A 26,904-nucleotide genomic window follows, 5' to 3' on the forward strand; every position below is an offset into this window, starting at 1 on the left:
GTCAGCCCCTGTTTTAACCGCCCATTTTAGCTGCTACAGCAAGCTAGGTATGGATTATTTGAGTGTTTATATTAGCTGACCGGCCAATCTGTGGTTACCCATTTGGAGCTCAGAAAATGCAATATTAATAAAGATTATAATCAATGATTGGTTGGCCTGTGATAACAGCCTTTCTATTCCCTGGTTGGCTTACGTCAAAAACACATTGGGGAGAATAGGTTTAATAGATACATTTTTATATAAAGTACCACAGACTGTTGCCTGTAGGAAGCTAGTGAAGTCTTTATTACTTGAGAAAGCTAAAACAGATAGACTGCATGGGGAAAGCCAGACATAGAGGGCCCGATTCACAGAAATAACTTAAGACAAAATCCTAAACTTACTACTTTTGGTATTCACAGAAGTTAGGATTTTGTCTTAAGTTTGTCTTAAGACAGACTTAAGACAGACTTAAGACAGACTTAAGTTAGGATTTTGTCTTAAGTCTGTCTTAAGACAAACTTAAGACAAAATCCTAACTTCTGTGAATACCAAAAGTAGTAAGTTTAGGATTTTGTCTTAAGTTAGTTCTGTGAATCGGGACAAGAGTGTCATGACTTACTTGCATTTTAATTTAGGGGAACCACCTTCGGAATATTTGTGAAATACTAACAGGAGCTCGGTTACACTTGTTAAATGTTCAGCTTTAGGACGGTTACAGTAAAATACTCTGTATGTTTCCCTCTGTGGCATCAGCAGGAGCTTGACTCTAGGATATGCCTATGCAATAACAAGGCAACGCATTCCATGATGCATTTTAATTTCTTGGGGTGGCTACTATGTGTTGTACACAAAAAGATTTCTGGGGCCCTTTATGAGTCTCGGAAAGATACAATCTTGCACGCAGGCTTATCATGATCTATGAATTTTAATTGATAACAAATACTGTCATTGTGTGGGTATGTTTATCCATGCCGCAGTATCCTCTGGGAGGACAACGTTAGTGGACTGATTTTATTAATAATTTTCTTCTAGCTTTTTAAAGAAATGTTATCTTGCAGTATGAGATGCAAACTGATTGTGATCACTACAAATTTGTAAAATGTCATTTTATGAGTTTTTAATAATAATGATGGTATGAATTGAGATGTTACTTCTTTTTTATGGAGAATTTGTATGATAATGTATAATCTGTACGCGTTATGGCTATTTCTCATTGTGGAATATAGTTTCTGAATCTGATAACTCCACAAGAAAAAGTATATTTCTAGTAGAAATCTTGCAAAGATTGTTTAACTAATTTCTTATGCTTTTTTTTGTTTAACTAAATTCTTTTTGTGCTTTATTGTAGGACACTTTGGAGATGTGTGTCAGGGAATCTGAATTCAAGGTCATTTTGTTTTCACTTTGCTATTTTCATGCTGTGGTTGCTGAGAGACGTAAATTCGGAGCTCAGGGCTGGAATAGAACTTATCCTTTTAATAATGGAGATTTAACAATATCTGTCAGTGTGCTCTTCAATTATCTGGAAGCCAACAGCAGGGTATGATAGTGAATTTCAAGGAAAATATCAGTTGTTATCAGTTGAGTTGTATGACAGTAATCTTACTCTTACTGACTCTTTCCTTTCCTTAGGTTCCATTTGATGACCTGCGATATCTTTTTGGTGAAATAATGTATGGGGGTCACATCACAGATGACTGGGACCGCAGGTTGTGTAGAACATACTTATCAGAGTACATCCGTACAGAGATGTTGGAGGGAGATATGCCATTAGCACCAGGTTTTCCAGTTCCACCAAACTCAGATTACAAGGTGAGAATGGTCTGTGAACTACTGTTGATTTAATTTCACAACCTGCATTGTTCAATTTCGTTTTACTACTCTGCAGCTCAGATATTTGTTTTTAAAAGACTTCATCAGCTACTTAAAAATCTTTGCCTTCAAGAGTCTAAAAGAAGTCTGCAGTGTCATTAAAAAATGTTGGATTCCCAGCTCCACAAATTATTTCTATGCTACGTTGCACCTTTGGATTGTTATCCTCTCCCATAAAGAAAGTTAGTTATAGATTCCTTACCTTAGAATTACCCCCAGGCATCAGACTGGATCCAGAAACAATTTTCGTCAGCAGTACCCCGGCGCGTCGAAAGGTGGCGTCTGTCGGTTCCGCGTTCGTCTTTAGCGCTGTGGTCCTCGGTATGACGTCGCGGTAGCTACTCGCTGACGTCAGTTCTTTCTTTTTCTGCGCCAGCCAGCTCAGATCCGGAGAGAGCGGTACCTCCAGTCACTTTTTGACTGACTTTTTGCCGACTTTTTTTTACACTGTTTTCGAGTCTTCGACTCCTGGTGCACGTCAGGGATGCCCGACTTCAAGGCTTGCGGTTCCTGTAGCCGACTGATGTCGGTGACGGATCCACACCGCATGTGCCTGCTCTGCCTGGAGCGCGACCATGACCCCAAGTTGTGCTGCGACTGCCAGACCATGAATCTGAAGACTTTACGTGAGCGGTCCCGAAAGCTTCTCGAAGCCCGGCAGTCGGCTCCACGCCCTTTGAGCTCCCTGTCGCGTGGGAGGTCGAGGGACCGGTCGCGGAGTTATCATCATCATCATCATCATTCTTCTTCCAAGTCTTCGCACTCAGGGTCAGGTAAATCGAAGCACAAGAAGAAGTTGAAGAAGCATCGTCGCTCTTTGACTTCTCCCATTCCATCGTCCAACGCGACAAGGGATGCGGGTGGTACCCCTCCTGTGGCTCCGCATGCAGAGCCCAAAGGGTCGACTCCCGGCTTCACTCCCTTCCCGGGGACCTGGAGCGACCCCTGCCCAGCTTTGCCAATATTATGAAGTGATGCATGTCATCTTTGGGCAGACCAACTCCGCTGACGTGCCTCCTGGCCCTGCGGAATCGGCTGTGAGCCTGAGCTTTCGATGCCGGTGGCTTCGGCCTTGGCGCCCCAGGGTCCACTTGGATCTAGGTCTGGATTCGGATCAGAGCCGCTTGACCTAGTTACACCTCCCCCGGCACCGATTCCACCAGCACCACGTCCGCAGCCGGCGTCGGCTGTGTCCCCAGCCGACATCGACCCTGCCATCCACCTCGATGTAGACAGAGTCAACCGACGCCGAATCCGGTGCCAACGGGTACTTTTGTGCTCTGGTTCTACCCTGGCTCCTTTGGACCAGACTGGCAGCCAGAAGAAGGTGAGGAGGACTAGGAGAGGACCTGGGGGAAGCCAGTGGTCTGGATACCTCACCAGATCTTGGCATGTTGTCTCCTACTACCATAGCTACGCAGGAGGGAGTGTCTTATGTGGTGCTGTTGCGTAGGGTGGCCGAGGCCCTCCACCTAAAGCTACCTTCAATGGCAGTCAGGACTAACCTCCTGACAGAGGTGCTCCAACCAGCAGCAAGCTCTTCGGAGCCCCTGCTACTGTTTAATGAAGCCCTCACTTATATCCTTTTGGGCACCTTGTCCAGGCCCAACACAGGGGCTCCTGTGGATAGGATGATTGCCTGATGCCACCGCCTGGCCCTGGGCGACCCCTCTTTCCTCTCCCAACACCCCAACCCTGAGAGCTTAGTGGTCCAAGTCTCCACCTCCAAAGGCTCATTACCTAACGCACCACCCAATAGGGAATCCAAAAAGCTGAACCATCTTGTGAAGATGATGTTTCCTTCCTCCTGCTTGGGATTGCGGTCAGTAAACACTACATGTCTGTTGGGCTGTTACACCCACTCCATGTAAGATACGGTGGCTCAAGTGCTGCCCCAGTGCCCAGAGAAGGCCTTGGCCATACTCTCTCATACAGTTGCCGAAGGAAGAGACGCTGTGGGCTGGATACACCCGACGCACTAGGCAGGATGGTTTCCACATCAGTAGCCCTTTGACGCTACGCATGGTTGAGGTCAACTGGTTTTTCAGGGGATTTCAAATACACTCTTATGGTCATGCCCGTTGATGGCTGTCGCCTATTCGGCAACAAGGCAGACAACGCGCTGGAGCGCTTTAGGACTCTCGGGCTATGGCCAGGTCCTGGGCCTCTCCACCACCCGCCCTGCGCAGTCTGCTTTTTGCCCCTTTCGTGGCTATGGAAGGGATGCCCGCCACGTTCCGCCCAGAGCCACAGGCGAGCGCAAGATGTTCAGCCCCTGCGCGGCTAGGGACTGTGGTTCTGAGGGCCAGCGGGTGGACCCCTTCTGCCGCAGCCTCCAAACCATCTTAGTCTGACCTTTTAGGGCCACCAATCGCCAGTGGGTAACAGGATTTGCCATCACCTCCTCCACTGGCACACCATCACGTTATAGAGTAGTGTTTGCGGGAACCGCAGGTACATCCCCAATGAGGCACACCAAGAATGATCACCCAAAGTGCTTCGTGAATTCTTTGAAATTATGACGTTTATTCTCTTTGAAGTTGTTTCATTTATAGTTTGTTTGTAATTTGCTGATATTTAAAGCATATCAAAAGACAACATCGTTGAACATCCGAACAGTTATATCCTATGCATTTCGGGCTGTTTAGCCCTTGGTCACGGATGAGCTGAGGAGGAAGAATACATAAGGGGGTGTAAGGGGTACTGCTGTAAAGTGACGTGGGTACATTGTATAAAGTGCTCATGGTGCGATTTAAATAAGTTATCTGCTATTGGTGGCGTGAGGGGATTGTGACAAAAATTAACAAAAGTACACGAAATGATTTCTAAACTATGCGAGCAAGGTTAACTAGCAGAGTCGGGTGGTGGGGCTCCAGTTATTAAGTAACGTGCGTATTCTATGAGGATGTTTAAGCCGGCGAGGGCGTGCTCCGGAAAGAGACCGGTTGCGTGTTTGTTAAAGCGAACAAGCCGCGCGTTGGCATGCACTTACTTCGAGATGAATAACATAGCGGCGTGAAGACGCGTGCTCATGCAGGTAACAGCCGGTTGTCTATCGTGCAAGGACAAACACGAGAAGATAAATGAATTGAGGAGTGAAAAGTGAAGATGGACTAACACATAAAGGTAGTGCTGGGAAAGTGTGGCAGCCATATTGGAATGGTGATGTGATGGCGGATATAGGAACAAGGTGAAGCAAATGTGTGAGCAATGTCAGTTATGTACATAACAGAGTTATACAAAACATTTTCAAAATTATAAAAAACAACTAAATTCAGTACGGTCATTGAGCCCATTCGGCTTAAGGGTCTGTAACATGTAAATCCATTCAAGTTCTCTCTTGAGTAGGAACTTGGTATTGTCAATTCCTTCTCTTTTGGAGACAGTTTCAAGAACAATGAATTTCATTTGGGCAATGGTGTGGCGAGCATCAATAAAATGCATGGCAATGTTTGATTTTTCTGATCTCAGTCTGATATTGGACTTATGCTCGTTGAGGCGTACTTTCATTTTCCGTTCTGTCTTGCCTATGTAAAGTTTGCCACACGGGCATTTGAGTGCATAGATCACATTGGCTGTATCGCATGTCGCGTCCACCTTAAGTTTCACATTGTGACCTTTCATAGGATGCTGTATGGTATTCCCTTTCATTACACTGTTACAATGACTGCAATTTCGGCACGGTTGGGTGCCTCGATGTTGTTTAGGTGGCTCTGTGGATTTTGCCAAAATTTCTTTCAAGTTGTTGCTTCTGGTATGTGCAAATATTGGTAATTCCTCAAAAATTCCCTGGAAATCGGGTTCATTTTTTAACACAGGCCAATGTTTGCAGATGATTTTTTTGTATTTGTAACTGACTGTTGAATACTTGGAAACAAGCACCATACGCTGATCTGAGTTCTTTTGAGTCTTGGTCATACTTTCCGCTCGTGATATGGTGGTGATACGATCACGTGCTTGTTGCAAAACATTGTCGGGGTAACCTCGTTCAAGGAACCTGTTTTGCATTTCTGTGATGCGGTCTTCAACCAACAGTTCATCAGACACTATTCGTTTGACGCGTAGCATCTGGGAAAATGGGAGATGTTTTTTAAGGGAACCTTGATGAAAACTAGCATAATGTAAAGAATTGTTGCGATCAGTACTTTTTCTATAGAGGTCGGTGACCAATCCTTGTGGGGTATTTTTTATATGTACATCCAAGAATGCGATATCTGTATCGCTGATTAGCCATGTCAATTTGATGCGTGGATCTTTATCATTGATTTCAGTCATGAGGTCATGTAGAGTTTCCTTGGTATCTGACCACAGAAAGAAGAGGTCATCAATGTACCGTGTGTACAATTTGGCATGATTCTGAAAGTTCGTATTGGTGTATATGTAGTTCTTCTCGAAATTTTCCATGTATGTATTTGCGTATGACGGGGCAGCACAATTCCCCATGGCCATCCCTGAGAGTTGTAGAAACCATCGATCATCAACTTTGAAGTAAGAATGGTATAGCGTGAAAATCATTAATTCAATTAGAAATGTTTGCATTTTCACGTCAATTCCGCTGTTCAGTAAGACTTGTTCAATTGCTTCAATTCCTCCTAGATGCGGTATAGAGGTGTATAATGAACTCACATCAGCTGTACATAACACGTAGGATTCATTGTTGAGATTTGGTATTTTGGAAAGTTTAAACAAAAAGTCAGTGGTGTCTTTGATGTAACTGTGAGATTGAATCACTAAGGGTTGCAGATATTTATCAATGAATTTACCAGTCCTCTCATGTATAGACTTCTTCGTGGATACTATGGGCCTGAATGGCGGATCCATCAGATTTTTGTGGATTTTGGGGCTCATATGTATCGTTGGGCTTTTTGGACAGTCGATAAGCAAATATTTTTTGGTGCGTTCTTCAATAACCCCGTTTTGAAATGCTTTGAGAATGATATCTTTCAGTAAATCTTGGTATTCGTTAGTGGGGTTACAATTCAGTACCATATAGGTTGAGGTGTCTTCTATGTGCTCTTTAAGTTTGTTTCTATACATCTCACTGTCAAGAATAACTAACGCACCGCCTTTGTCAGCTTTAGTGATTTTGATGTCGGGGTTGTTAGCCAATGATTTAAGTGTGTCACGGTCTTTGGTGGTTAAGTTATGTATCTTCCTTGGTGTTTTGAAGTTGATGCTGGAGAGATCCTGGCGAACTAAAGTTTCAAATAAATCTATACATTTGTGGCTGGTTGGTGGTAGATATGTGCTTGGTGGTCGTAATCCTTTGAGTTCATCTTCTTTAATGGTAGTTGCAGGAGGTAAAACATTGTCAAAAAAGTGTCTGAGTCTGAGTTTACGGGTGAATTTGAAGGTGCTTACTTCAAGTTCCAACAGGTTAGTCGAAGTGGTTGGGATGAATGAAGTACCTTTCTCCAATAGTTTCATTTGATAGTCGCTAATTTCTGTCTTCGAAATGTTAATTACGAGACATGTTTCTTTTTGGCAATCGTGCTTCTCGTGGCTGGTGGACTTTTTTCTCTGTCTTTTGTTTTTGCTCCGCCTGGGTCGTCGGGTGGAGTTTGGCTTACCTCTAAAAAAGACTGCGAGGATGCAGGTACGTCTTGTGGTTGATTGGCACTTGATGTGCTGGCTTGTTCTTTATTAGTTGGTTGCCTGAAAGGTTGGGGACGTTTAGGTGGAATTCTAGTTGAATCTGAGTCAGATGATGAAGTGTCAGTGTTCATGGTCGATGGTTTATTACGGCGTCTTTGGGCATAAACATCGGCCCATGAGTAAACTTCATCAAGCTTGTAGTCAAGCGTATCCCGTCGAAATTTTCTGACTTTGCGTTCAAGTATTTCTTTCTGATATTTATCCAAGATGGTTTAGGTGTCTTCAAGTATAGATGTTAATTCCTCCGGTGTTAGTAGGTTTTTCACTTCTTCCTGTATTTCTTTCATTTCCGTCTCCAAATCTTTGAGAATGCCTGCCAATTCCTCGACAATCAACAATATGAGGTCTAGGCTACATTTGTTTAATATTCCATTCCATTTCTCGAGGAAGCTTTTAGAATTTTTGCATAGTGAAGGTTTTAATGCGATGCGAAGGCCACGTGGGATCCTGAGTGCCCGGTGATACCGCAGTAAAGTGCTCGCGTGGAGCTTCTGGTTGATGTGTCTTTTTGACAAGTAGATTAATTGCCTCACACATTGTTCCTTGTTTCTAGTGTTAGTGGTAGGGCTTATATCTTCCTCAATCAGCGCGTAGATTCTGTCTTTTTCTGTGTCATCGTATGCCAATGTGTGTGCTCTGGCTTCCGTGCTTCTGCTGATGTCTTCAAATTGCATGTTGAAAGTGTGCTACCCCACCGTGGGCGGATAATAAGATATATCAAAAAAGGGTGTGGGGGGTGCACAACTAGATTGGATAGGAAGTTGACGCAAAGGTTGTTGAAATTTAGGGTGCTCTCACAGGGTGGTGTTGTCCGTCTGCACACCACAGGATAATGCTATAGAGTTGTGTTTGCGGGAACCGCAGGTACATCCCCAATGAGGCACACCAAGAATGATCACCCAAAGTGCTTCGTGAATTCTTTGAAATTATGACGTTTATTCTCTTTGAAGTTGTTTCATTTATAGTTTGTTTGTAATTTGCTGATATTTAAAGCATATCAAAAGACAACATCGTTGAACATCCGAACAGTTATATCCTATGCATTTCGGGCTGTTTAGCCCTTGGTCACGGATGAGCTGAGGAGGAAGAATACATAAGGGGGTGTAAGGGGTACTGCTGTAAAGTGACGTGGGTACATTGTATAAAGTGCTCATGGTGCGATTTAAATAAGTTATCTGCTATTGGTGGCGTGAGGGGATTGTGACAAAAATTAACAAAAGTACACGAAATGATTTCTAAACTATGCGAGCAAGGTTAACTAGCAGAGTCGGGTGGTGGGGCTCCAGTTATTAAGTAACGTGCGTATTCTATGAGGATGTTTAAGCCGGCGAGGGCGTGCTCCGGAAAGAGACCGGTTGCGTGTTTGTTAAAGCGAACAAGCCGCGCGTTGGCATGCACTTACTTCGAGATGAATAACATAGCGGCGTGAAGACGCGTGCTCATGCAGGTAACAGCCGGTTGTCTATCGTGCAAGGACAAACACGAGAAGATAAATGAATTGAGGAGTGAAAAGTGAAGATGGACTAACACATAAAGGTAGTGCTGGGAAAGTGTGGCAGCCATATTGGAATGGTGATGTGATGGCGGATATAGGAACAAGGTGAAGCAAATGTGTGAGCAATGTCAGTTATGTACATAACAGAGTTATACAAAACATTTTCAAAATTATAAAAAACACCTAAATTCAGTACGGTCATTGAGCCCATTCGGCTTAAGGGTCTGTAACATGTAAATCCATTCAAGTTCTCTCTTGAGTAGGAACTTGGTATTGTCAATTCCTTCTCTTTTGGAGACAGTTTCAAGAACAATGAATTTCATTTGGGCAATGGTGTGGCGAGCATCAATAAAATGCATGGCAATGTTTGATTTTTCTGATCTCAGTCTGATATTGGACTTATGCTCGTTGAGGCGTACTTTCATTTTCCGTTCTGTCTTGCCTATGTAAAGTTTGCCACACGGGCATTTGAGTGCATAGATCACATTGGCTGTATCGCATGTCGCGTCCACCTTAAGTTTCACATTGTGACCTTTCATAGGATGCTGTATGGTATTCCCTTTCATTACACTGTTACAATGACTGCAATTTCGGCACGGTTGGGTGCCTCGATGTTGTTTAGGTGGCTCTGTGGATTTTGCCAAAATTTCTTTCAAGTTGTTGCTTCTGGTATGTGCAAATATTGGTAATTCCTCAAAAATTCCCTGGAAATCGTTTTCATTTTTTAACACAGGCCAATGTTTGCAGATGATTTTTTTGTATTTGTAACTGACTGTTGAATACTTGGAAACAAGCACCATACGCTGATCTGAGTTCTTTTGAGTCTTGGTCATACTTTCCGCTCGTGATATGGTGGTGATACGATCACGTGCTTGTTGCAAAACATTGTCGGGGTAACCTCGTTCAAGGAACCTGTTTTGCATTTCTGTGATGCGGTCTTCAACCAACAGTTCATCAGACACTATTCGTTTGACGCGTAGCATCTGGGAAAATGGGAGATGTTTTTTAAGGGAACCTTGATGAAAACTAGCATAATGTAAAGAATTGTTGCGATCAGTACTTTTTCTATAGAGGTCGGTGACCAATCCTTGTGGGGTATTTTTTATATGTACATCCAAGAATGCGATATCTGTATCGCTGATTAGCCATGTCAATTTGATGCGTGGATCTTTATCATTGATTTCAGTCATGAGGTCATGTAGAGTTTCCTTGGTATCTGACCACAGAAAGAAGAGGTCATCAATGTACCGTGTGTACAATTTGGCATGATTCTGAAAGTTCGTATTGGTGTATATGTAGTTCTTCTCGAAATTTTCCATGTATGTATTTGCGTATGACGGGGCAGCACAATTCCCCATGGCCATCCCTGAGAGTTGTAGAAACCATCGATCATCAACTTTGAAGTAAGAATGGTATAGCGTGAAAATCATTAATTCAATTAGAAATGTTTGCATTTTCACGTCAATTCCGCTGTTCAGTAAGACTTGTTCAATTGCTTCAATTCCTCCTAGATGCGGTATAGAGGTGTATAATGAACTCACATCAGCTGTACATAACACGTAGGATTCATTGTTGAGATTTGGTATTTTGGAAAGTTTAAACAAAAAGTCAGTGGTGTCTTTGATGTAACTGTGAGATTGAATCACTAAGGGTTGCAGATATTTATCAATGAATTTACCAGTCCTCTCATGTATAGACTTCTTCGTGGATACTATGGGCCTGAATGGCGGATCCATCAGATTTTTGTGGATTTTGGGGCTCATATGTATCGTTGGGCTTTTTGGACAGTCGATAAGCAAATATTTTTTGGTGCGTTCTTCAATAACCCCGTTTTGAAATGCTTTGAGAATGATATCTTTCAGTAAATCTTGGTATTCGTTAGTGGGGTTACAATTCAGTACCATATAGGTTGAGGTGTCTTCTATGTGCTCTTTAAGTTTGTTTCTATACATCTCACTGTCAAGAATAACTAACGCACCGCCTTTGTCAGCTTTAGTGATTTTGATGTCGGGGTTGTTAGCCAATGATTTAAGTGTGTCACGGTCTTTGGTGGTTAAGTTATGTATCTTCCTTGGTGTTTTGAAGTTGATGCTGGAGAGATCCTGGCGAACTAAAGTTTCAAATAAATCTATACATTTGTGGCTGGTTGGTGGTAGATATGTGCTTGGTGGTCGTAATCCTTTGAGTTCATCTTCTTTAATGGTAGTTGCAGGAGGTAAAACATTGTCAAAAAAGTGTCTGAGTCTGAGTTTACGGGTGAATTTGAAAAAATTTGAAAAAATATTTGCTTATCGACTGTCCAAAAAGCCCAACGATACATATGAGCCCCAAAATCCACAAAAATCTGATGGATCCGCCATTCAGGCCCATAGTATCCACGAAGAAGTCTATACATGAGAGGACTGGTAAATTCATTGATAAATATCTGCAACCCTTAGTGATTCAATCTCACAGTTACATCAAAGACACCACTGACTTTTTGTTTAAACTTTCCAAAATACCAAATCTCAACAATGAATCCTACGTGTTATGTACAGCTGATGTGAGTTCATTATACACCTCTATACCGCATCTAGGAGGAATTGAAGCAATTGAACAAGTCTTACTGAACAGCGGAATTGACGTGAAAATGCAAACATTTCTAATTGAATTAATGATTTTCACGCTATACCATTCTTACTTCAAAGTTGATGATCGATGGTTTCTACAACTCTCAGGGATGGCCATGGGGAATTGTGCTGCCCCGTCATACGCAAATACATACATGGAAAATTTCGAGAAGAACTACATATACACCAATACGAACTTTCAGAATCATGCCAAATTGTACACACGGTACATTGATGACCTCTTCTTTCTGTGGTCAGATACCAAGGAAACTCTACATGACCTCATGACTGAAATCAATGATAAAGATCCACGCATCAAATTGACATGGCTAATCAGCGATACAGATATCGCATTCTTGGATGTACATATAAAAAATACCCCACAAGGATTGGTCACCGACCTCTATAGAAAAAGTACTGATCACAACAATTCTTTACATTATGCTAGTTTTCATCAAGGTTCCCTTAAAAAACATCTCCCATTTTCCCAGATGCTACGCGTCAAACGAATAGTGTCTGATGAACTGTTGGTTGAAGACCGCATCACAGAAATGCAAAACAGGTTCCTTGAACGAGGTTACCCCGACAATGTTTTGCAACAAGCACGTGATCGTATCACCACCATATCACGAGCGGAAAGTATGACCAAGACTCAAAAGAACTCAGATCAGCGTATGGTGCTTGTTTCCAAGTATTCAACAGTCAGTTACAAATACAAAAAAATCATCTGCAAACATTGGCCTGTGTTAAAAAATGAACCCGATTTCCAGGGAATTTTTGAGGAATTACCAATATTTGCACATACCAGAAGCAACAACTTGAAAGAAATGTTGGCAAAATCCACAGAGCCACCTAAACAACATCGAGGCACCCAACCGTGCCGAAATTGCAGTCATTGTAACAGTGTAATGAAAGGGAATACCATACAGCATCCTATGAAAGGTCACAATGTGAAACTTAAGGTGGACGCGACATGCGATACAGCCAATGTGATCTATGCACTCAAATGCCCGTGTGGCAAACTTTACATAGGCAAGACAGAACGGAAAATGAAAGTACGCCTCAACGAGCATAAGTCCAATATCAGACTGAGATCAGAAAAATCAAACATTGCCATGCATTTTATTGATGCTCGCCACACCATTGCCCAAATGAAATTCATTGTTCTTGAAACTGTCTCCAAAAGAGAAGGAATTGACAATACCAAGTTCCTACTCAAGAGAGAACTTGAATGGATTTACATGTTACAGACCCTTAAGCCGAATGGGCTCAATGACCGTACTGAATTTAGTTGTTTTTTATAATTTTGAAAATGTTTTGTATAACTCTGTTATGTACATAACTGACATTGCTCACACATTTGCTTCACCTTGTTCCTATATCCGCCATCACATCACCATTCCAATATGGCTGCCACACTTTCCCAGCACTACCTTTATGTGTTAGTCCATCTTCACTTTTCACTCCTCAATTCATTTATCTTCTCGTGTTTGTCCTTGCACGATAGACAACCGGCTGTTACCTGCATGAGCACGCGTCTTCACGCCGCTATGTTATTCATCTCGAAGTAAGTGCATGCCAACGCGCGGCTTGTTCGCTTTAACAAACACGCAACCGGTCTCTTTCCGGAGCACGCCCTCGCCGGCTTAAACATCCTCATAGAATACGCACGTTACTTAATAACTGGAGCCCCACCACCCGACTCTGCTAGTTAACCTTGCTCGCATAGTTTAGAAATCATTTCGTGTACTTTTGTTAATTTTTGTCACAATCCCCTCACGCCACCAATAGCAGATAACTTATTTAAATCGCACCATGAGCACTTTATACAATGTACCCACGTCACTTTACAGCAGTACCCCTTACACCCCCTTATGTATTCTTCCTCCTCAGCTCATCCGTGACCAAGGGCTAAACAGCCCGAAATGCATAGGATATAACTGTTCGGATGTTCAACGATGTTGTCTTTTGATATGCTTTAAATATCAGCAAATTACAAACAAACTATAAATGAAACAACTTCAAAGAGAATAAACGTCATAATTTCAAAGAATTCACGAAGCACTTTGGGTGATCATTCTTGGTGTGCCTCATTGGGGATGTACCTGCGGTTCCCGCAAACACAACTCTATAGCATTATCCTGTGGTGTGCAGACGGACAACACCACCCTGTGAGAGCACCCTAAATTTCAACAACCTTTGCGTCAACTTCCTATCCAATCTAGTTGTGCACCCCCCACACCCTTTTTTGATATATCTTATTATCCGCCCACGGTGGGGTAGCACACTTTCAACATGCAATTTGAAGACATCAGCAGAAGCACGGAAGCCAGAGCACACACATTGGCATACGATGACACAGAAAAAGACAGAATCTACGCGCTGATTGAGGAAGATATAAGCCCTACCACTAACACTAGAAAAAAGGAACAATGTGTGAGGCAATTAATCTACTTGTCAAAAAGACACATCAACCAGAAGCTCCACGCGAGCACTTTACTGCGGTATCACCGGGCACTCAGGATCCCACGTGGCCTTCGCATCGCATTAAAACCTTCACTATGCAAAAATTCTAAAAGCTTCCTCGAGAAATGGAATGGAATATTAAACAAATGTAGCCTAGACCTCATATTGTTGATTGTCGAGGAATTGGCAGGCATTCTCAAAGATTTGGAGACGGAAATGAAAGAAATACAGGAAGAAGTGAAAAACCTACTAACACCGGAGGAATTAACATCTATACTTGAAGACACCAAAACCATCTTGGATAAATATCAGAAAGAAATACTTGAACGCAAAGTCAGAAAATTTCGACGGGATACGCTTGACTACAAGCTTGATGAAGTTTACTCATGGGCCGATGTTTATGCCCAAAGACGCCGTAATAAACCATCGACCATGAACACTGACACTTCATCATCTGACTCAGATTCAACTAGAATTCCACCTAAACGTCCCCAACCTTTCAGGCAACCAACTAATAAAGAACAAGCCAGCACATCAAGTGCCAATCAACCACAAGACGTACCTGCATCCTCGCAGTCTTTTTTAGAGGTAAGCCAAACTCCACCCGACGACCCAGGCGGAGCAAAAACAAAAGACAGAGAAAAAAGTCCACCAGCCACGAGAAGCACGATTGCCAAAAAGAAACAAGTCTCGTAATTAACATTTCGAAGACAGAAATTAGCGACTATCAAATGAAACTATTGGAGAAAGGTACTTCATTCATCCCAACCACTTCGACTAACCTGTTGGAACTTGAAGTAAGCACCTTCAAATTCACCCGTAAACTCAGACTCAGACACTTTTTTGACAATGTTTTACCTCCTGCAACTACCATTAAAGAAGATGAACTCAAAGGATTACGACCACCAAGCACATATCTACCACCAACCAGCCACAAATGTATAGATTTATTTGAAACTTTAGTTCGCCAGGATCTCTCCAGCATCAACTTCAAAACACCAAGGAAGATACATAACTTAACCACCAAAGACCGTGACACACTTAAATCATTGGCTAACAACCCCGACATCAAAATCACTAAAGCTGACAAAGGCGGTGCGTTAGTTATTCCTGACAGTGAGATGTATAGAAACAAACTTAAAGAGCACATAGAAGACACCTCAACCTATATGGTACTGAATTGTAACCCCACTAACGAATACCAAGATTTACTGAAAGATATCATTCTCAAAGCATTTCAAAACGGGGTTATTGAAGAACGCACCAAAAAATATTTGCTTATCGACTGTCCAAAAAGCCCAACGATACATATGAGCCCCAAAATCCACAAAAATCTGATGGATCCGCCGTTCAGGCCCATAGTATCCACGAAGAAGTCTATACATGAGAGGACTGGTAAATTCATTGATAAATATCTGCAACCCTTAGTGATTCAATCTCACAGTTACATCAAAGACACCACTGACTTTTTGTTTAAACTTTCCAAAATACCAAATCTCAACAATGAATCCTACGTGTTATGTACAGCTGATGTGAGTTCATTATACACCTCTATACCGCATCTAGGAGGAATTGAAGCAATTGAACAAGTCTTACTGAACAGCGGAATTGACGTGAAAATGCAAACATTTCTAATTGAATTAATGATTTTCACGCTATACCATTCTTACTTCAAAGTTGATGATCGATGGTTTCTACAACTCTCAGGGATGGCCATGGGGAATTGTGCTGCCCCGTCATACGCAAATACATACATGGAAAATTTCGAGAAGAACTACATATACACCAATACGAACTTTCAGAATCATGCCAAATTGTACACACGGTACATTGATGACCTCTTCTTTCTGTGGTCAGATACCAAGGAAACTCTACATGACCTCATGACTGAAATCAATGATAAAGATCCACGCATCAAATTGACATGGCTAATCAGCGATACAGATATCGCATTCTTGGATGTACATATAAAAAATACCCCACAAGGATTGGTCACCGACCTCTATAGAAAAAGTACTGATCGCAACAATTCTTTACATTATGCTAGTTTTCATCAAGGTTCCCTTAAAAAACATCTCCCATTTTCCCAGATGCTACGCGTCAAACGAATAGTGTCTGATGAACTGTTGGTTGAAGACCGCATCACAGAAATGCAAAACAGGTTCCTTGAACGAGGTTACCCCGACAATGTTTTGCAACAAGCACGTGATCGTATCACCACCATATCACGAGCGGAAAGTATGACCAAGACTCAAAAGAACTCAGATCAGCGTATGGTGCTTGTTTCCAAGTATTCAACAGTCAGTTACAAATACAAAAAAATCATCTGCAAACATTGGCCTGTGTTAAAAAATGAACCCGATTTCCAGGGAATTTTTGTGGAATTACCAATATTTGCACATACCAGAAGCAACAACTTGAAAGAAATTTTGGCAAAATCCACAGAGCCACCTAAACAACATCGAGGCACCCAACCGTGCCGAAATTGCAGTCATTGTAACAGTGTAATGAAAGGGAATACCATACAGCATCCTATGAAAGGTCACAATGTGAAACTTAAGGTGGACGCGACATGCGATACAGCCAATGTGATCTATGCACTCAAATGCCCGTGTGGCAAACTTTACATAGGCAAGACAGAACGAAAAATGAAAGTACGCCTCAACGAGCATAAGTCCAATATCAGACTGAGATCAGAAAAATCAAACATTGCCATGCATTTTATTGATGCTCGCCACACCATTGCCCAAATGAAATTCATTGTTCTTGAAACTGTCTCCAAAAGAGAAGGAATTGACAATACCAAGTTCCTACTCAAGAGAGAACTTGAATGGATTTACATGTTACAGACCCTTAAGCCGAATGGGCTCAATGACCGTACTGAATTTAGTTGTTTTTTATAATTTTGAAAATGTTTTGTATAACTCTGTTATGTACATAACGGACATTGCTCACACATTTGCTTCACCTTGTTCCTATATCCGCCATCACATCACCATTCCAATATGGCTGCCACACTTTCCCAGCACTACCTTTATGTGTTAGTCCATCTTCACTTTTCACTCCTCAATTCATTTATCTTCTCGTGTTTGTCCTTGCACGATAGACAACCGGCTGTTACCTGCATGAGCACGCGTCTTCACGCCGCTATGTTATTCATCTCGAAGTAAGTGCATGCCAACGCGCGGCTTGTTAGCTTTAACAAACACGCAACCGGTCTCTTTCCGGAGCACGCCCTCGCCGGCTTAAACATCCTCATAGAATACGCACGTTACTTAATAACTGGAGCCCCACCACCCGACTCTGCTAGTTAACCTTGCTCGCATAGTTTAGAAATCATTTCGTGTACTTTTGTTAATTTTTGTCACAATCCCCTCACGCCACCAATAGCAGATAACTTATTTAAATCGCACCATGAGCACTTTATACAATGTACCCACGTCACTTTACAGCAGTACCCCTTACACCCCCTTATGTATTCTTCCTCCTCAGCTCATCCGTGACCAAGGGCTAAACAGCCCGAAATGCATAGGATATAACTGTTCGGATGTTCAACGATGTTGTCTTTTGATATGCTTTAAATATCAGCAAATTACAAACAAACTATAAATGAAACAACTTCAAAGAGAATAAACGTCATAATTTCAAAGAATTCACGAAGCACTTTGGGTGATCATTCTTGGTGTGCCTCATTGGGGATGTACCTGCGGTTCCCGCAAACACAACTCTATAGCATAATCCTGTGGTGTGCAGACGGACAACACCACCCTGTGAGAGCACCCTAAATTTCAACAACCTTTGCGTCAACTTCCTATCCAATCTAGTTGTGCACCCCCCACACCCTTTTTTGACACCATCACGTTGGACAGGTGGGTTTTGCATATAGTCTGAAGGGGCTACTCCCTCCCCTTCGAGACTACCCCTCCATCCATGCCAACTCAGTACCATTGCATGTCGGAGGATCATCTGGCCCTTCTCCAACAGGACATTTCGGCACTCTTGGCCAAAGGAGCCATCAAGTGAGTTCCTGTCCCAGAATTAGGTTGTGGTTGCTATTCTCACTACTTTCTGGTGCCCAGAAAGGACAAAGGCATGTGCCATATCTAGGATCCCAGGAATGTCAACCGCTTCCTCCGGAAAGAGAAGTTCAAAATGTTGACGCTAGCTCAGGTCCTGTATGCCTTTCGACCCTGGAGACTGGATAGTAGCGCTGGACTTGCAGGACACTTACTTTCACATAACCGTCCTGCCGGTCCACCGGCGTTACCTACAGCTCACGGTAGGCCACGCACACTTTCAGTTTACTGTGCTCCCCTTTGGCCTTACCAGCGCCCCTCGTGTGTTCAGGAAAGTGATGGCGGTGGTTGCAGCTCATCTGCGCAGATCAGGGGTTGCAGTCTTCCCCTATCTAGATGACTGGCTGTTGAAGGCGGGCTTGCCCCAGGCTGTCTTCTCCTACCTCCACCCTATGGCCGACCTCCTGCATTCGTTGGGGTTCTCCAGTCACACCTGACTCCCTCTCAGAAGCTCCTCTTCTTCAGAGCGGTTCCGGACAGGATATAGTTTCGGGTCTATCCTCCCAAACAGCGAGTCCGGGATATTCGGGCTAAGATTCTGATCTTTCAGCCTCTATCCCGGGTTTTGGCCAGAATGATCCTTCAGCTACTGGGCTTGATGGCCTCCTGCAGCCTGCTGGTGTACCATGCCAGATGGCATATGTAGGCTCTGCAGTGGGACCTGAAGTTCCAGTGGGCACAACATCAGGGAAACCTGTCCAATTGCGTTCAGATCTCGGAGGGCACTGCCCACCAATTGCAGTGGTGGCTAACGAACCCGGATTGGGTCAACGGTAAGCATGGGCGAATTTTGTGAATCTCGCGTTCGCGAATTTTGCGGATTTGCGAACTCGCAATCCGCAAAATCCGCGAATTCTCGCGAATTTGCGGATTTTTTTTTTTGTGTTTGCGTGGGTTTCTGCCAGTTCGTGAGGGTTTTGTACAATTTCGCAAATTGCGAACTTACCTGTCGGGTCGCAAGTTTCGCGAACTTGTTGTTTCTACGTGTCCAGCCTGTTTGGGACACTCTTCTTCATCACTGCCACTCTCTGTCACCACTGCCACTCTCTGACTACTCATGCCACCCTCTGGCCCACCCATGCCACCCTCTGTTTCATCACAGCACCCTCTGGTTGTCCAGTCAGTGTACATTATTGTGGCAACGCAAGCACACCTTCCCTGCCTCAAGTGACCTGAATTAATTTGGGGCTGATTAATGTGTCACAGAATATTTTTTTAGCTGGCACCTGCTTCCTTAGTGCTTCCTGATTAGTGATCTTTTGCACTTGCTAAGTGCTTTCATTGTTGCAAAATTAGTTACAACACCTGCCCTGCCCCAACTGACAATAATGAATTGGGGGCTGATTAATGGATTTGAACTTCCAGCCTGGCTCCTGCTTGTCTCCCTTAGCTGTAATTCAGGACCTTTGTGGCATATGTGTAACTATTCTGAGGTTCAGAGCAGGGTCACATAATAGTTGCAACTGGCAACTGAACTCTGGAGGGGCCCCTCAGGAAGCACTACAGGAAATGGCTACTAATGATGAGCCTGAACTTTTGAACCTGGTAAGTAGTTTCAGTTTTGCTAGGATCGTATTTCTGCAATTTTGCACTTATTCGCGGGGCGTGAAGTTGTACTGGGAAGCCGCGAACTCACGCGAACAGTGCGAGCAAAATCCGCTGCTCGCGGATTTGCGGATTTTGCGGGAGATTCGCGAATCTCGCGGATTGCGAATTTACCGAAAATCCGCAAAATCCGCGAGCGAAACGGATTTTCCGCCCATGCTTAGTCAACGGCATATCCCTCTTCCTTTCCCAACCAGAGTTCACAGTTGTGACTGATGCATCACTTCTGGGATGGGGCGGCTACATGGGGCGGTGGAGATCAGAGGCTCTGTTCTCCGGCGGAGTCCGGGCTCCACATCAGCCTTCTGAAGCTTCAGGCGATTTTTAGTAGAGGAATGCAGGTGTTCACGGACAACACCACAGCAATGTGGTACTGCAACAAACGAGGCGAGCGGGATCATGGACCCTATGTCAAGAGGCTCTCCGTCTCTGGACATGGCTGGAACATCAGGGCATATCCCTGGCGGTTCAACACCTGGCAGGTTCCCTGAACGCCAGGATGGACAAACTCAGCCGCAGGTGCATGATGGATCACAAATGGTGTCTTCACTTGGAGGTGGTGCAAGGTCTCTTTCAACAGTGGGGAGAGCCTTGGTTAGATCTATTTGCCACTGAAGAGAACGCACCATGTCAGCAATTCTGCGCTTTGGAATTTCCAAGGCGGCACTCGCTAGGTGATGCTTTTTGCGCCAAGTGGAATTGCGGTCTTCTATATGCCTTTCTGCCTATACCACTTCTGCACAGAGTACTGAAGAAGATCAGGCGCAACCGGCCCAAGTCATTTTTGTGGCTCTAGATTGAGCAAGAAGAGTTTGGTATACCGAACTGCTACACATGGCCGAGGACGCAGCAGCAGGGGGCGGTCCTCCACATGAACCTGTCCAGCCTCTACCTCCTAGCGTGGAGAATGAGCGGCGGCAGTTGATGCCATTTGCCTTGCCTCCCAAAAATTGTGATGTTATCTTGGCAGCCAGGCGTCCCTCCACTAAGACGGTATACACCAGCAGATGGAACAAATTTGTGGCATGGTGCACAGCAAAGGCTGTGCATCCCCTTTCCGCCCCTCTTTCGGAGGTCCTCTTGTTCCTCCTTTCTTTGGCCCAGCAGGGCTATGCTCTGGGCACGCTAAGGGGCTACCACTTGGCCATTTCAGTCTTTCTTAGGCTTCCTGATCCGCCTTCTTTTTCAAGACCCCTGTTGTAAATCGCTTCCTTAAGAGCGTTACTCATCTTTTTCCTCCTGTTCCCTTCGTAATGCCTCAGTGCGACTTGAATTTAGTTCTTGCATATCTTATGTGCGCTCCCTTTGAGCATAACTGTCCTCTCAGGCTTCTGACTTTGAAAGCTGCCTTTCTGGTGGTCGTCACCTCTGCGTGCAGGGTGAGTGAGTTCCAAGGTCTTTCTTCTAAACCTCCTTTTCTGACTATTCATCCGGACAAGGTTGTTTTTAGAACTCGTCCTTCCTTCCTTCCCAAAGTGGTTACTCCTTTCCATATTGGACAGACCATCACTTTGCCCCACCTTCCGCATCTGTCCAAAGAAGAAGAGAGGCTCCACCGTATGGATCCAAAGCTTGCGCTTTCCTTTTACTTGGATCACATAAAACAATTCTGGGTGGATGACCAGCTCTTTGTTGGTTACGTGGGCGCCCAAAAGGGTCGAGCCATGTACAAATGGACCCTTTTAGATGGATTGTTTTGTGCATAAAATCTTGTTTTCTTTGGCATTGAAGGAACCGCCAGTGGGGTTGCGTGCCCATTCCATCAGGGCGACAGCAGCTACCTCTTAATGACATCTGTCAGGCAGCTACGTGGGCATCGCTGCACATGTTCACAAGACACTACTGCCTGTACAGCCAAGCCCGGAGAAACACCTTCTTTGGCCGTTCTGTTCTCCAGGACTTTCTGGTGTGAACTTGGTTCGCAGACACACCTCCGGGGTTGGTATTGCTGATGTATCTATTCTAAGATAAGGAATCTATAACTGTTTCTTTCAGATGAACAAGTTACTTACCTTCGGTAACAATATTTCTGGAAGAAATACAGGTTAGTTCTGAGAACTGACTTCTGGGGTTAAGGATTTCCTTTCAGGGCCCTTGTCTTGTGCACCAGTGGAGAGTGTCTTGCATGGCTCTGCGCTTCTGCGTGGAAAGTTGTGTACAGAACTGACGGCAGCACGTGAGGGGGCGTCTAAGTAGCTACAGCAACGTCATCCTAGCGATCACAACGCCAACGACAAACGTGGAGCCGACCAACGCCACCTTTCGACGAGCAGGGGTACTGCTGATGAAAAACTTTTTGGATCCAGTATTAAACCTGGGGGTAATTCTAAGGTAAGGAATCTATGTTTCCTACAGATACATTGTTACCTGGGGTAAGTAACTTGTTTGTCGAAGCACGGGCTGGGGAAGGCGTAGCTGGACACAATGGGGGCCCAGGGCAGACGCCGCCCGGAGTTAGGAAACCCTCCCCATCATGGAAGCCTGCGAAAAAGGGGGCGACTGTGATTGGTCGTCCCAGGGTAGCCAACGCCCTCCCCCCCCCAATCGGGGGCAAGGCGCCAAGAAGGTGGGGGGTTAAATAGGGGCAAAAGTCCCAGAAATAGTACATAATCCCCTCCCGCAAGTGGAACACAGAATACCTTGTCATCTTGGAATGGTCGCCGTCACCATCAATGAAGGGATCATGGTGGACGGACCAGCCTCATTGGAGAGCCATCAGGCAATCCAGCTGGGGGAGCAGAAAGCAGCTAGAAGCGAATCGGTGGCACCCAGGGGGAGGCAGCAGACTCCGGGAGGCATCAGCGATGACGAGAATATGCCCATCAATGGAGGCCCTGATGCCAACACAGCGGCGCCTGAAGGGGCAGCCCAGGATCAGTGGAGAGGATGGCTCCGTGATCTGAACTTAGCGACGGGCTATCACAGGGAGGGCTGGCTCTGTCCGACCTCACACTGCACAGGCAGTTGGTGCGGGCGGCAGTGCCCCCGAAGCAGGATCAGGAGGCAGAGTCCTCCAACAATTGCGTCATGGATGGAAAGTGAGCACGGGAGGGAACCTGGAAGGCTCAGTTTTCTAGAATAGTGGGCGTAAAGTGCATTATATGCGCCGCAAATTTTGCTCAGGGCCCTGCTTAGATTATTTTGGGGCCACCGTATGCTAGATGCACAAGGTGTGTAATAGGAGGCGCTGGGGTTTTAGGGACATGCCCGGGTGAAACGATTGTTTGGGAGACAGAAGGCGATAACTGTAAAAGTGTAAGATAATATATAATAGCATTATTGTATGAGTAATTTTAATTGGGGAGCTAGTATTCAAATTGAATCAAATGTTAAATCGTCTGAGCTTTTGTTTTGCACTTACCCCTGAGATTTGCTTGCAATGTATTTCAAGTGTAATGATTTTTGGCCCTGCGTTTTTTGACAGTTAATTTACCGTTGTTTTGAATTGCATTTATGTGGGTAACTAGATACATTTAATGTGCTGCGGACAGTGAAAGGTCTTTCAAGATTTCACAGTTACACGAAGGCAAAGCGGGATATATGCCTTGTTTCTTAGGGAGAAAACAGGTTCAAGCCTCACATAGGCTCAGCATCCTGTGATTCTGAACAAGAATAATTGCCGGCGTTCTAGAAGTAACTGGTAATTTGAATCCTGCAATTTTTTTTGCCAGGCAATGAGTCCATTCAGCCTTGATTACCTGGGCTAGTCAAGGCTGACAATGCCAAGTTAGCAGAATATGGCAGTTGATAACGGGGGACTACTGACAGGGATGGAGACGGTCAGGTTCTCACTTAAGATTGTAGGGGTCATAGAGGACCTTGGTTTCTCTTGAAGAAGGGGAGTGGGGACCTTGGGGGAGCTCCTTCCGATCATCAAACTGTATGTAGCGTGGCGGAATAAACCCAGGAAAGATACACAAATGAGAGAAAAATTACTGGAGGTAGATGAAAGGCTCACACAGTGTCCTTGGGATGCCTCAAGGAAGGGGCACTAAGGGAGCTAATGATGGCACACAGCTGCAGGCAAAGTAGTTGGTACTCCCACAGGGCAGAGTAGATGAAACGCTCACACAGGGTCCTTGGGATGCCACACAGCAGGGGCCCTGAGGAGCAGGCGAGTGGCCAACAAAAAGTCCAGGGCAAGCAGAAGGGCACTTGCAGCCCGGGCAGGTCCTGACAGACGCCCACAAAGTACCGTAGCATGGTGAAGCCTGGAACCGCAGAAACAGACACAGACACAGAGGCCCAGCAGGAAGGGCCTCTCGCTAAATATACAATCTGTGAGTGAACAACAACGATGAATGTTCAAAGACAACAAAAGTATGCAATAACATGGAGGCTTATGAATGACCAGATGATTTGCAAAATGTACAACCATGTTATGTTTTGAATAAACTGCGACCATTTAAGGCACTAAATCACGTTGTCAGTGGAGTAATTAAAATGGACGCAGTTATGTGGGCAGGAGGGTAAGGAGGACTTGCCCCTGGAAGAGGTTGAAACCCGGGCCCGGAAAGGCGTAGCCGGAAACAAAGGGACCCGGGGCAAATGCCGCTCGGAGGCGGGAGATCCCCCCCCCTCCCTGTCTCGGAAGCCCGCGAAAAGGGGGGCGACCGGGGTTGGTCACCCCAGGGTAGCCAGCACCCCCGCAATCAGGGGATGAGGCACCAAGAAGGTTGGGGGGCTTACATAGGGGCACAAGGCACCAAAATAGCACATAACCCCCCCACCGCAAGAGGAACATGGAATCCCACCCACACCAAAAGGAAGCGGGGGTAGCTGCCGCAAGTCAGAGGTGAGGCGAAAAAACCCAGGAAAGATACACAAATGGGAGAAAAATTACTAGAGGTAGATAGAAGGCTCACACAGTGTCGTTGGGATGCTCCGCGGCAGGGGCACTGAGGGAGCTAATGCCGGCACACAGTCTCAGTAGATTGTGCTCCCACTAGGGCCCTTGGGATGCCTCACGGCTGTGGCCCCGAGGAGCAGGCAAGTGGCCAGCAAAGGGTCCAGGGCAAGCGGAACGGCACTTGCAGCCTGGGCAGGTCCTGACGGACGCCCTCAAAACTTTTTTTTTTTAAACTTTAGTTAACATTTTTTCATCTACAGTTTACCACAATGCGGATTGTGCCACCGGTTTCATCATACAATAAACAGAACAAGTTTCCAATAGGGCATACAGTGGAATAAGATACATTATAGTCCAGTACCAATTTACAAGTCAAGTGGGATACAAGCATATCAGTGATGCAATCCAATGTTTAATTACCTAACTGCCTGCCGTGATGCATATCCTTGCCCTCTCGTGGTGAGGAATTGAATAGGGGGAAAGGATCGGCCCACCCCGGTTGAGGCAACCCCTGGAGGAGGCTGGGATGAAACAGTAGACCCTAGCTCCTGTAGGTAATCCTTTAAGGGGTTCCAGATGTCTCTAGGCCTTGACGTTGCTGGAAGTGTAGATGCAAACAATTCTCCATTAGTATTACAATAAACAAGACTGTTCTACCATGCTTTGGTGGTGGGTGTAAATTTATCGCCCCAATGCAGCGCACTCTCTCGCTTAGCAAGTAGTAGCTCAATAGAGGTGTAGCGGCGTAAAGCTTTGGGGATATTACGGACATAGCCTATTAGGGCGACTTCCGGAGTTGGGAGAAGGTTCAAATGTGTGATCTTAGAGAGGATTAGATATACTGATCTCCAGAACCCTTTAATTTCCTCAGAGTTCCAGGTCATGTGAACAAAGTCAGTGTGATGTGCCCCCCATTTGGGGCACATATGTGACCTAGATGGGTCAATCAAATTAAGTTTGGATGGGGACATACAGGCTGTGCACAGGAATTTAAAATGAATCAGTTTATGGCGACTGTTAAGGGAGACTTCCTTTGTTTGAGTACAGCAGAAGGTCCAATGGGAATCTTCTGTGGGACGCCCTGGTCACATTCCCAGGTTTCGGAGATTTTGGCATCTCTGGTGGGTACTAGTGTCATGCAGGTCTTATTGATCTTTGAAATTAAATGTCCCCCCCAGCACTTGTAATTACCAAAGACAAAGGTGCAAATGACTCCGGTTCAAGAGGGAACTCTGATAACAAGGACCAAAATGAGCCGCGAAGCCTGCTGAGGACGAAACTGTCCATAAACGAAGCTTCACTGAATCTGCTGTCTCAGAGCTGTGCCAAATGTGCCAGTTTAGGAATAACTCACCCCAGGTGTCTAGGGAGTATTAAACAAGAGTGCATTGTACAAACTTTTCTTTGGTGGTGGGTAATCAAGGGTTATTGAGCAAAGGTAGCGCTTAAGAATATAATTTATGGTCACCAGTGATTCGTGCAAGTTTCCTCCACGCCCAACAAGTGGTAGATACAGTTTGAATGTCTCTGGAGTCTCTGGGGAATCCCTTGGGTAGGATTGTTTCTAATGAAGCCGGGAATACCAGGTCTGCCTCTAACTTTTAAATATGGGATGCGTGCATCTGGATGATACCAAAAGGGCACATAGCTGCACTGCACAACCAAATAATAAGTCTGAAAATTTTGAACTCCAAGTCCACCCCTGTCGTATGGCAGTGTCAAAGTGTCCCTACTGACTCTAGCTCTCTTCCCACCCCAAACCAACATGATAAGATGTGTTGTGTATGTGTGCGGAAAAAACTATTGTTAAGGGAATGGGTATGTTTTGAAACAAATATAAACATTTAGGGAGAACTACCAATTTAAAAAAAGCCACCCTCCCCGCTATTGAGAGGGGTAGTATGTATAGCCAGACCATAATTAAGCAACACGACTTGGGCAGCCTCAATATGTTCTTGAATCCCCAGATATCTGGTGGTGTCAATACACCATTTCAGTGGGTATTCGCAATCCCACCTGGTAGTATTGGTCGTGAGCGGAAAGATTTCCGATTTGTCCCTATTTATGCCTAGTCCAGAGTATCCACCAAACCAGATGATTTCTCGAACTATCGGTTCTAAATTCTCTTGGGCACGTCGGACATATAATATGACGTCATCCGCATATAGGAAAATTAAAAGAGGACCAGTCTTGAACTGTAGACCTCTGTGCAGGTGCTGCTCCTGACATTGCCGAACCAATGGGTCCATAGCAATTATAAACAACAGGGGCGAGAGCGAACAACCCTGTCTGGTA

The 26,904-nt window shown here is 44.7% G+C and overlaps 1 protein-coding gene across 1 annotated transcript in view; it reads left to right on the forward strand.

Moving 5' to 3' along the window:
- Positions 1-26,904, forward strand: part of DNAH17 (dynein axonemal heavy chain 17) — a 15,539,113-nt gene that overhangs the window by 14,640,530 nt on the left and 871,679 nt on the right. Inside the window, exons 76-77 of the mRNA XM_086931082.1 lie at positions 1,331-1,522; positions 1,615-1,794. Of these exons, the coding sequence (XP_086787208.1) occupies positions 1,331-1,522; positions 1,615-1,794 (372 nt within the window). The remainder of the gene's footprint in view (positions 1-1,330; positions 1,523-1,614; positions 1,795-26,904) is intronic.

Source organism: Lissotriton vulgaris, chromosome 7 (genome assembly GCF_964263255.1).
Source record: "Lissotriton vulgaris chromosome 7, aLisVul1.2, whole genome shotgun sequence".
NCBI lineage: Eukaryota > Metazoa > Chordata > Amphibia > Caudata > Salamandridae > Lissotriton > Lissotriton vulgaris.